The sequence below is a fragment of the Micrasema longulum genome, unplaced genomic scaffold (genome assembly GCF_059751315.1).
Source record: "Micrasema longulum isolate JH-2025_06_02 unplaced genomic scaffold, ASM5975131v1 h1tg000900l, whole genome shotgun sequence".
In the NCBI taxonomy this organism is placed as follows: domain Eukaryota; kingdom Metazoa; phylum Arthropoda; class Insecta; order Trichoptera; family Brachycentridae; genus Micrasema; species Micrasema longulum.
In genome coordinates, this window is record NW_028278091.1 from 280,914 (window position 1) to 293,461 (window position 12,548).

Consider the following 12,548-nt stretch of genomic DNA (forward strand, 5'->3'; position numbering starts at 1 on the left):
TCCTAAGGTTTTCAGGGCCGTGCGCTCATAAATTCAATTGAAAGTATACCTTCGCGTACACCTACGTAGTACGAATATACTAAACTCACAGATGAAAATGAAAGTATAGATGGATCGGCGATTGCTCAACTACCGTGTAGGTGAGGGAGGGAGTAGGGAGGTGTGGGAAGCGGTGAGGAGTGCTACGAAAGAACGAAGAACGCCAACCCAGATCCGACGCTTGGCTCATACAGAGCACGGTCAGGCGACAGGCACAGTTGTATACAGTCATTCGAGTGTTCTCGTCGCGTGTGACAAAATGATCTCCTCCGCCGTTCTCGTCTCCTGTTCTCTCTTGATTGTTTTCGCGCCCACAGGTAATCTAAATTACAATTATGCATTTAAATTATTGTCAACAACGTGTTTTTCTGTAGTTTGGATCAAATACCGCTAAAAAAATCACTTGAAACAGCAGCGTTAAAACAATTGTTTTTTGCGCTCCTTTACTTGTTTTAAAAACAATCAACAACAATCGTGTCATTTTGCGCTTTTATTTAGTAACGACCATTTAACCGCAATTATTACTTTTCTAAAGACTTTAAGACAATATTTTTTTTTAATATTTTAAATTCGCCTTGTTGCAATTTTTAAATAAAACCCAAACGGCGCCAACGCACAATAGTAACCTAGACAATGTCACTAAATCTGTAACAACAGCATCGTATTTACGACCAAATATTAGTAAATAAATTTTTTTTAGCACGTTCTGTAAATAAAGCATAATTTGATCGAATGCATTCGAGTTTTGAATGTAAACAAGTGAAGCGGTGCTGGGCGTCAACAAAACAAAAAAACAACGCGGCTTTAGATACATTCATCAACCACGCGTTGAATACTAAGACTTGTTAATTTACTTAAGAACTATATATATTTTTGCATTGACACAAATGTTTTACTGTTAAATTATTCCTATTTTATTCATTGATAAGTGAGCAATATAATATCGTGGTTTTAATTTAAGGTTTAGTAGTCCCGTATAGCTATCTGTTCGTTGTCGATTTAGCTTGATATGTTCAGTACTTTTTTTTGTTGGATAAAAGAATAATGACGTAACAATATTCCGGTACCTATACAGGTAACTAAAGAGTTTGCTGCGGAGGTGTACGACAGCGAACATCACCATTAGTGGAAGTTGATGAAATAAACTGTGTTTTATTTAACAATACGTTATAAATATTGCTCACAACACATTTCATACATCAAGAACACATTATTTCACAATTTTCGAATAGATGCATTCAATGGAAATTGAACAAAGAAAATTTGTTACGCATTAATGTCTATTTTAAATATAACTCACTAAATTTTTAAAAAAACTAATTAAATACACATGAAATTAAAGTTTTTTTGTTGGCGTAAATGAAAATTTATGTCATTCCATTATGATACATTTCTGCATATTATGTTTTTGTGTTTTTTTTTATATTTAAATCTTAAAGTAGGGCACACATATCATACATATTGTTATGTGTGTTCTAATAATAACATTGCAAATATATTTAATTTATAAATTGTTTATCACATATGTCTTGACCATTATTTTAAATTTTGATATATTTTTTTCTTCATAAATATTTTTTTCCATTTCGTAATACTTTTTAATTGCTTTAAATAAAATTGAATTTTGTGACTTTGCCTTTTTCCTAAATGGAAGTCTAATTTTGTTCTTTTCTCTAGTATTGTGATCGTGTTCATGCTGGTTCCGATCAATTTTTTTCCAAAATTCTGTTTTTTTATTAGAGTTTATAATTTTATGAACAAATATCATTGTATTGTAAAATATTATTTGTTTATATGTTAATAATTTCATTTTATTTACCATCGACTTTACCCTCGTGTATCTGTTTTTTTTTCAAAATGATTCTAAAGGCTTTATTTTGTAATACAGTTAGTTTATCTATGTTTTCTTTGTTTGATAAAAATAAAATGCTACTACTGTAGTTAACGTGTGGTGCAATAATTGCTTTGTAAATAGTTTTGCAAGAGTCCTCATCAATAAATCTTCTGATCCTTCCCAAAATTGATATTTTTTTGCAATTTTATTTGTTATCATCTTAGCGTTTTGGTGAAATGTAAGTTTTGAATCCAACATTACACCTAAATATTTAATTTCAGTGACTTCATAAAGTTTTTAATTTTCTATTACAATTGATGGTGTAATTTCTATTATGTTTGATGTGTGTTTTTGTGCACCTTATGTGAGTGGTGTACTGGTGGATTTTTATTTTTATTTATTTTTTTCTTTTGCACCACAACAGGCCAGAAGGCCCAATTACAGTGGTGAACTACATCACGAAACTCCCAGGCTTGAGAAAAATTTCATTAATTTTTTTTTTTGTTCTCACCGGGAATCGAACCCGGAACCTTCCGCGTGTGAGTCAAACGTCTTGACCATTACACCACGGAGGCCGCCATAAGCTGGCGCGTGCGCTGTACTTACACATACGCATTATGTAGTATCCGTGAATAAGCCCATGGAATGACATCGCACGGCATACGCATTATGAAAATAATCTCTGTCTCTCTCGCACCCAGACGCGTTTATGAGCGTGACATAGACAACTATTGCTTTATTAGTTGCTAATGATATGGTAATACAATATACACAGGATGCTTCTGCGTTCGTCTGAATTTCGCTGCGATTCTTAATAGTAAAAATATAATAATATGTACGAGTATTAAGTTATGGATAAAAAACACTGGTTTATTAATATATAGGTATTTTTATTTAATCAAATCATGAAAAGGTCAATTATGTAGTGATGGCGCTTTCGCAAAACTTACACAAAAACATTTTCAATTTACAGAATATTGATTTTTAAAATCTTAATGTTATATATTGTTATTTTAAATGTTTTTAAAAATCTCTTTTGGCATGTTTTTTATTAATTATTTTGTGTTCATCGTAATAATAATTAATAGAATGTAGTTAAAATGCCCATTTCAAATTATATCGGAGAAAATATGTAAACACACTTATTGATAAACAATAAATCTTGTTATTTATATACTTAAAACAATCTACACAATTTCGCATTCTAATTTTAGAGTAATTGACTAATTTTTTTAATTTTTTAAAATTTAAATGGCCTTGAAAGGACTATAATTAGTAAAATGCAACATTTAAAAAAAATATTTGAAAAATAAAAAATAATGAAACAAAGTATTTTAGTCAATTAATATTACATTTTTCTTAACCCATTGTATTTTATTTTTTCATATAAACAACCTTCTAATCCAACACCGAATTTTAAAAAAGATAGCACATTTGGTTAAAATTAATTCAACGTTTCTTTAAATCAACATCCCGTAGATTTTAAATGCGTTAGTGTGAGTTTTCTGAACGCAGCTTAAGTTGAATCACCAGTAGGCGTGTGTGTAAAATTGTGAAATGGGTGGAGAAGAAACTCAAATAAGGTTCATTACATAAATCCAGGGTGTAAAGTCAGCAAGAGACGTGGTAGTTGAAAACATCATAATCAAAATATCCCTTTCCGCACTCGATGGTGCGTATGGCACTGAATTGGTAAACCAAATGCAGCGTATCTCAAGCAGAAACAATGAAATACTGCGGTGTTCAGTTACCTTTGAAAGCAAAATATTTCAAATAGGAATCATATAGCGATCCATAACAGGAATCGAACCAGAGCCTTAATCACTACACTACGAGGCGGACTCTTTTCCACTCGATTTCGCTTTTCAGGAGTTTTATCTGAGAGTAGCCATTGAGTCAGAACCTCTCGTTTAGGATTCTGGTTCTATTTCACACACAGAACTGCATTATTTAGGAAAACGTAAGTTGAAATAATTGGCAGAATAAATAGTAAATTTTCTTAGAGTAACCAAATATTACACAGCCATACCATAATTTTTTTACTAATTATTAGTAGCATAAAAAATACTTGTAAATATGTAATTTTGAATTCCCGCAAAACGGTGATTCCATTGGCCACGCCCCTAATACGTCACGATTCATGTTTATTTGATCCTGGCCATTGAAATTTGTGTAGAACAATATCACGAATCTTGACGTCACAACCACCAAGGCCAAACACGTCGCGTTTTTCTACGAACGTATTTTTATTGAATTTATTTCTTACATTTATGTATGAAAACATTTCTCAACAATATCCACATTGATTTTGAAAATCCAATAAATTATTTTGAATCCATTTCATATATTTTTATCGGTATTCGTAGTATGTGATATTTCCCTATTTTGGTGATAAAATTAAATAAATTAAAACAATACAAAGGTTTGTAATTTTCCTTGAGATTTTTACGCAAGCCTCCCGAGTGTTTTTATCCTGCCTTTGTTAAGAGTTATATGTTAATTTATTTTTTTTAATAGAAATACGATTTTGTATTTAAATTTAATTAAAATGCGTACTTTTATGACAAATAATAAATTACTACAATCCATTATGAACTTTGATTCGAGATTTATGTGTTAAATATTACCGTAGACGCGTAGACAGTAATAACGTGTTTTATAAGTATTTTTTTTGTTTACGTATTATGAACAGAAGATACGTTTCGTATTACATAAAAAAATCTCTAAAAGGTATAAATTAAACTCTGATTTGATCAATATCTACAAACGAGTATTTATAGACATTCGAATAAAAGTTAAATAACCAGTGTTATTATTTTTATTTTATATTTCTTTCTTTTTTATCTTCTCTCAATTACTGTTGCTATTTAACAAATAAAAAAATATACAAAACGCAGAGACTCAACGTGGTTTTTCTAGCAAGTCCGGGCAAATTCACAGGCATGTGTCAATCCTGGTTGTGTCACTATAATCGGTGTCTTTGTATTCAATAAATGTATGTGCTATGACAACATAAATTAATAAAAAAAAATATTTTTAAAATCTTTTACATTTGCCATAATTTGTCAATTAAAAACCAAACCTGAACACATTACCTAATCAATATATTATAATTAAAATTAAAATAAAACCACAAATAATAGTGGTTAAAAGTGGTGATGGTAAGTGGTTCAAAATAAAGAATTTGTTTTTTTTTAATTTTAATCATGCTTTATAACTAATAAATACAAAGTTAGTTCTTCAAACATTATTTTTTTTAAATACAGAAATTATTTTTTGTCTCAGTGGATGTCAAATACCTGTACCTATATTCAGTCCAATTAAATTGTTAATATAGGCGGTAACAGGTAAGCTTGGGGTTATCGAAGGTAATTAGATTGATTACGATACTTTAGCAGGTTATAATAGGTCGGTTATTAAGTGTTAGTATGGTAACTATGTAAATGAATTATTTTTAACCATGCATGTTTTTGTTCTGTTCGCGTCCGGCCGGACAAATAATAGAATAAAGAAAGTGTATGAAATAGAACCAGAATCTTCCTCATTTCTCTATTCGATCCCAGTGGTGCATACCTCGATCAATTGGTAATCCAACTGCAGCATATCGTGATCAACTTCTACGAGAGGATTTATTTATCTATCGTTTTAATGGCTTGGGTCGTTTAAACAAACAGAACAAAATACATGTAGCAAAAACAAACAAGGACAATAAAATAAAAAAACACGATCTACATAATATATAAGACTTCGAGCTAACCCATGCTAAGAAAACATCATCAATTATAGTGTGATCATCATCAATTCTCTTTCCGTACCCAGCGATGCATAGGGCACTGCATTGGTACACTAAATGCAGTGTATTTCGATCGTCTGTTACATAAAAGTAAAGTAATCAGTCTTACGCTTAGGTAATATAGTCCAGGGCCAGTGAACTGTTATAGTGCACCACCTTTAAATTAAATTCTTAACATTGATTCTATTTAAAATCGAACCCGGGGCATAAACTATTTATTTATTTATTCACACAAATACATATATTATAAATAAATAATTACGTATTCCTAACTCTATGAGGCCAAGAGCTCCGCATTGAGTTGGGATACAACATAATGCAAAGTGTAGTATTAGCAAAAAAAAAAAAGGCAAATTATTAAATAAATATGTATTTCAGTAAACATCTGGACAACACGCTTAAAAGTTTATAAATCTATGCAATATCGCGCAGCAGTCTCTTGCAATGGTCTCTTCCTTTAGACAAAATCCAAACTTGTACACTTCTCCTGAAAACGGCTTTCGTTTTGCAGAATTTAATATGTTCATCCAGGACATTGAAAACTTTTGAGGCCACAAAAATTGATTTGTTCAACATGACATAATACGTTATCAGCGTCGCAGCTAAGGGCTGGCCAGGTTGGCGGCTGCCAGGGGCGCGTCCCTCAGGGGGGGCGCACTTTGCAGACACAGCTTTCTTTTATCTTTCTTTTCTTAGAAAATAAGTCTTCGGGGGCGCAAAATACAAATTTCGCCAGGGGCACTCATGGCTCCAGCTACGACGCTGTATGTTATAGAAACCAGTGCTGACACAGCAGGACCAAAAGCCTTCTTAGGACGTCTGAGATGAAAGTACTGCGCCCTACAGTAGGGAGTGCTCTCAGGTACAGGGTTAGAAATTCTGAAATAAGATGGACCTGTCAGACAGTGATACTGGAGAGTGATACGGCGGTACTGGAGATACCACGTGAATGGAATGGATAATACAAGAATTCTCCATAATATACCCGTAGGACATCGCCTGCCAGGAAAACCGTTAAAAAAGGAAGATAAATGATACTTCACCTCTTAAAAGAACGACTCCAGTTCAAGTTCAGATCAATGAGCTTGAACAAGTAGAAGATTATGCGATAGTTTACGCCGCATCCATACGTTTTTTACGGTTTTTTCAGCGCCTTGTTTCATAGAAAGGAACTGATAATTTATAACTAGGTCAACGAACAAAGAGACTGTCCTGGTTTGCTACACAGGTAGTATGTTACTATCTACCTGCACATTAAAGGGGGTTGTTAACCCGGGAAAACACAGTATAACTGACCTCAATACAACCCCTACTGGTTGAATTTGATAGTCAATACTTACGGACGTGACAAGTATCATTAATGATGTATATAGAAGCACTGTACACAAATCACATTAACACGGTGCGTGCACAAACAAAAAATGGTATGATGTTTTGACTATGTTTATGTATAGTATAGTGAAAAATCGTTAAACGAAAAATGTACACGAGAACATAAAAAAAGCATATTTGGAAGCGGGAGAATAGATAAACGATATACTATATTTTATCATACCCATATATCGCACGCATAACTTTTTTTTAATGTATTTTATTTACTGTGCGTCACTATTCTTTGAAGTCATAATTTTATTTATTAATTTACAGTTTCTCAAACACGGTTTCTGACGTTTTATCTATACAGTCGGTATATTATCTACCTCATATCATGTAGGAAATTTAACACACCCTTTAAATCTACCCTAATACCTTATGTAGTCACGCATACTGTACATATGTGACTAAAATATGTAAATGATTAATGTTTTCAGGGATCATTTTGATGTATTATTATTAAAACATATTTACTTTTTTAAAACAATACAAAATATAATCAGCTAAAAAGAACATAAAAATATAGTATGCAGTATATCAATCAGTTTTGGAATATGAGGTAAATGGATGGGGATGTGCAAATGACACATTACCCAAACAACCAATCGTTGCACAAAAAGCTTTAATAAAATTTATCCCGAAAGTCCCTTTTAGAATAAGCTCCCTCGACATATTAATATTAAAACTATAAAACGAATTTATGCAAAAGTTTTAATTATGTATGCATACATAAAATATTCAATACCTCTCATAAAAACAAACACAATTACAAGAGTAACTAGACATTCCACCATGATGCTGCAAAAGCAATCGAAAATTAACACAAATTTCGATCAAAGAAGATTGGTCTACTTCTCCATTAAAGTGAACAACCTACTTCCATTTTAGAAATATGTTTTTATTCAAAGAGCTTTTGTTTGTGAGTTTCATGTGTTTTTATTATGTTTTATATGTATTTGAGATTATGATTTAATTATGTGTAATAAGGCATGTTTCAAAATTATATAAATATCTCCCTCGGCACGGGACAGCCCGGTGATTATCTGTAATGTAAAAAAAGTCATACATAAATCGTAAAAGAACAAATAAAAAAAAGGTTATGCATACATGCCCGTAAGCGTTGCTTAAATATACGAGCAAACTTGTTTTAAAATAAATATTTTCCTCTCGTTGGAATAATTCCTTTCCATTTCTAGAACGAATGTGCGAGAAATACAAAGTCTGTTTATTTATATAAATGTAGTATGCAGTAATACCAACTTTCCTGTTTATAGTAAACGCAATCGTTGACCCAGTCTCAGTAAAATACCTCTAAAGCCAGTTACCTATTCTGCCGTCATAAGCCAAAAAGCAGTTATTTGCAAAAGTCACGTTTTGATATAAGACACTTTTCAGTATTTATCAACTTTATGCAAATTGAAAAAAAAAACTGTTAATAATCATGAGTTAAAACACAGTAATGAGGAAGTTCAGTGGTTTAAAAAAATAATGTTTGTTGGTAGACATTCAACTAGGCTATTTAAAAAAAATAAGTATCGTATTTTCGTGACATCTCAAGTTATCTTCCCCTTCTTCTCGATGAGTTATGCTAATTCGTCAGTCTGAAACTGAAACTGAAATCAAAGCCTATTTTAGGCTAGATTTTTACAATTGTTTGAATTAATTACAAACAGTATGTTTAAATTATTATTATCCCTTTATAATCCCTCAGTGATATCTCTATATGTATATCACTGAGGGAATCTGAAAAGAAAAAAATCGAAGCTTTCGGAATGTGGTGACGGCGGCGAATACTGTGAATTTCATGGACGGCCAGACGCACGAATGCATCTATACTCCAGGACCTGGACATAGGAGAAAGACTAACATCCATGTGCGAGAAAAGAATCCTGCAGTTCTTTGGGCATATTTCCAGGGGGAACTCTGATAGTTTGGAGAAAACTATTCTTCTGGGAAGTTTCGATGGGACAAGGTCGCGAGGACGTCAACCGACAAGATGAAGCGGCACAGTCACTGAATTATCAGAATCATTACTGACGAATGCGTATAGAAGAGCACAAGACCGTTCCAGATGGAGGGAGACTGTCCACAGACGAGCTATGCCTGGAGTCAGGCGTAATCACCATCCTCAGATATGAGGCACGGATTGAAGACATATAATATGTACTAGTGAAGGCATTACTAGTTGTAAAAATGAATTTTCAGTATACTCTTAACTACCTAATTAAAATCATCAAAATTTTAACTGTTGATTGTTGATAACTACTGTTGGTAATAAAGTGTATAAATTTAATCAAATCATTTTTTGTTGGACTATTTGAATATATCATTTCAGCTTTTTTATTACACCCACCCCACGCTTTGTACATTCATAAAAAAGTATGACCACTATGACTTGTTTAGGTAGTTACTACATTAAAAAACAGTTTAATCACGCTATTATAATTGATGCTGTCAAATGCCGTGGTTTTTGGCGATGTTTAATCAACGAATCGTAGGTAGCTGTTAAGAAAAAAATCTCATACTTATGCATTTTTGGGAAAAAATGTTTTTTACATTTATTTCTAATAAACATTACAAGTTCAAATTTATTAGGTAGATTCAATCAATAATTTCTCTCAAAAAACACGAAATTTTATTTAGGTTTTTATTAGTTTTTTGTCAAATGTGACACTTTTGTGTGACCCTTTAATGTGAAACTTTTATACCAATGCGAAATAAGCATCTAATTGACTGAAAATCTCAGAATGTAAACAAAATATCGTTCGACAAATTTTCTGTGAATTTTACTAAAATTTTCCTGTCATTGCTAAATAACTAAGAACCCAACAATAAATAATTTTAATATGTACCTCATATCCGATAAACATATAAAAATGAATACATTCTCGCATATCATAATATTTTTTTTTTTTTTTTTATGATGTAAGACGGTACATTAACATACGTAAAAAAGATTATTAAACACTAACGAACAATACGTTTTTTGTTACTCACTATAGGCGAGTTTTTGCTAAAAAACTGGGCTAGAGATTGACAGTTTTGGATCAGCCTTTTTTTACGAATTGAGAGTTGCCGTCATAAAAATGTGGCAATCGTTTTATAAAGTAGGCACTAGGCATTAATGAAGATTCGGGGATTGAAATTATTTATAAATGAAAACTTTTTTTTACATAACAAGGTATTGTCCTAATTAACTTTCCGGTAACTCGTTAAGTTCGTATTGAATAAAAAACAACATCTCGTAATTACTTTGTACTTTAAAAAAAATGTAGATATTGTTTTAAAAAATATTTTTTTATATTGAGTTCATTTTGGCTAGTATTATTCTTATTTTTTTAAATAGGGGTCAGGGCTATATAAAATCCTGGCGTCTTGTGAATTATATCTGGCCTTCTAAGCCCAAGTCTTTTAAGAGCCCGGCTGCTGTGTGGAGGGCGAAAGTTCACATTTTGCTAAATCTCCCCCTCCAAGATAAAGATAAAGATCTTCGTACTGAATTACTAGATTAAAACCTAACTAATGTAGCTAAAACAGTTGAACACCTTTGCTGAAAAAAAAACTCATGTATTAAGACTCTCGGAACGCATTCAGGATACATCATGATTTAACAAAAAAAATCGCCTCCGACGAACAGTTGTCACCGGAGGTTACTGCATCCGTCATCTTATTTCTACAATATTTGCAATATTAGCTGATAAAAACATGATATAATAAGCTGTGTCTTAGCAGTTCAACTGTAGTATTAGGAAACAACTTTATACGCATGCGCTCTTGCTGGTACGTACCAACAACTTGCTGCCAAACATTTTTTTCAAACACGAGTTATTTCTCCAAACGGTTTTTGCAAGATTTTTTCAAAATGTTGTAAAACTGTTTTTTTTTATTACGAAGGTGGCTTTCAATGTCGCGCCGGTTTAGAACACTTAGCACAAGAGTAATAATATGATTTATTTGCATGGAATGGAAACGAGTGCGAATACAAACTTCGTTTCGCGAAGGTGAAACGTTTATTCAAATCCGATACCATTTTTCAATCCCTAACATGCTTGGCCATTTCACCATATTGACAAATGCTTTTTTTTCCAAACCCAACGTTGGCAATCATTGTAGCAAATGTTTCCCTGTTTTCCAATTTCGAAACAGTTCTTTTACGCTACTATTCTGGTCCAATGTATTTTATTAATTAAGTAGCCAGGATGATTTCCTCCTACCGTACCCTCTGTGACCTACTATTTTGCTTGTCAACGTCGTTAGGAGAAGACGGTATTTCTCACTTTTTTTATTATTGCGCGATTAAAAAAAAACATTCTTTTTAAAATGGCAAAATCGTATGATTTCCTCATTTTGCGTGCGTTTCACCAGACTTTATTTTATTTTTACAAATATACAAACAAAAATTTGTGACAATTGTTTCGCCTTGTAAGGGTATTTTCAAATAAATGTGAAGATTAGACGGACAAAATGTCCTTATATAGTTATATAGTTATATAGTTAAATAATTCAAGGTACTTAGTGTTCAGAAAACTCAAATCGGTGTTGGATTTCTTATGTTATAATCTTCAAAAATATGTTTGATGATATTTATTAGTATTTATTAACAGATTGTCTGTGTTTTAAAAAAGCTTTAAATAATAACAATTAACAAAATATTCTTCTTTAAAATGTACGGAGCATGGATTCACTTAGAATTTGCATTTCTGACATTTGATTTCGCTAAGTAGTTGGCGAATCTTTTGTAAACCATAGTGAAAAAAGTGGAATTTCGTTCGGCTACACGACATTAAAACCACCTTTCGCTTGACCGATCGCTAACACCTTCGTTTTGTTAAATTCGTTCACAGCCACCCAGTTCGATTCGCCGCAATCATTGACCCCCTAATGATGGTAAATCTCTATATACTACTCGTGATTATACTCGTATAGGAATATACACAAAGCGTGCAAACCGTGTCGCTACAACCGGTTTCGTACCACGAATACCTGTGATTACTGGCAATCATAACAGGTATCAGCGTAATACTGTGAAGTACTTTATAAAATGTTTGTATAATATAATAGGTGAACCCTCCCCCCCTCCCGTCCACTTACGCATTACAATTTATTTTAATCACTACCTATGCACATAATAAAAATATGCAAGATTTAGAAACAAAAATTATACCTAAAAATTATATTACACATTCAGTAGAAGTTTAAAACAATTAAAAATAAATGTAAAAATTAAAATAAATGGTAAAATATTTTAAAGGATAAATATAACAAGAAAATTATAAAGTACTGTTTCATTTAACAATTATACTAAAGGCTTAATTGCCATTTACCATCTTTGAAAAAGTTCAATAAAACGAAACTTATTCAAAATACAATTTTTTTAAATAATTATACATTGTCAGTTGAAAATACGGCTTAATTTGGAGAACTTGACTTTTGGATTATCGGGTTTGTTGCGAATGTATAAAATTAAATTTATTATTTCACTTCTGTTTTTTTTTACTTAATCATGCT

The 12,548-nt window shown here is 31.9% G+C and overlaps 1 protein-coding gene across 1 annotated transcript in view; it reads left to right on the forward strand.

Annotated features, from left to right (window-relative positions):
* Positions 1–202: 202 nt before the first annotated feature.
* The window catches only part of LOC148278265 (UPAR/Ly6 domain-containing protein crok-like), a 60,509-nt gene continuing 48,163 nt past the window's right edge, over positions 203–12,548 (forward strand). Inside the window, exon 1 of the mRNA XM_088231659.1 lies at positions 203–356. Within this exon, the coding sequence (XP_088087785.1) occupies positions 299–356 (58 nt within the window). The 5' untranslated portion in view covers positions 203–298. The remainder of the gene's footprint in view (positions 357–12,548) is intronic.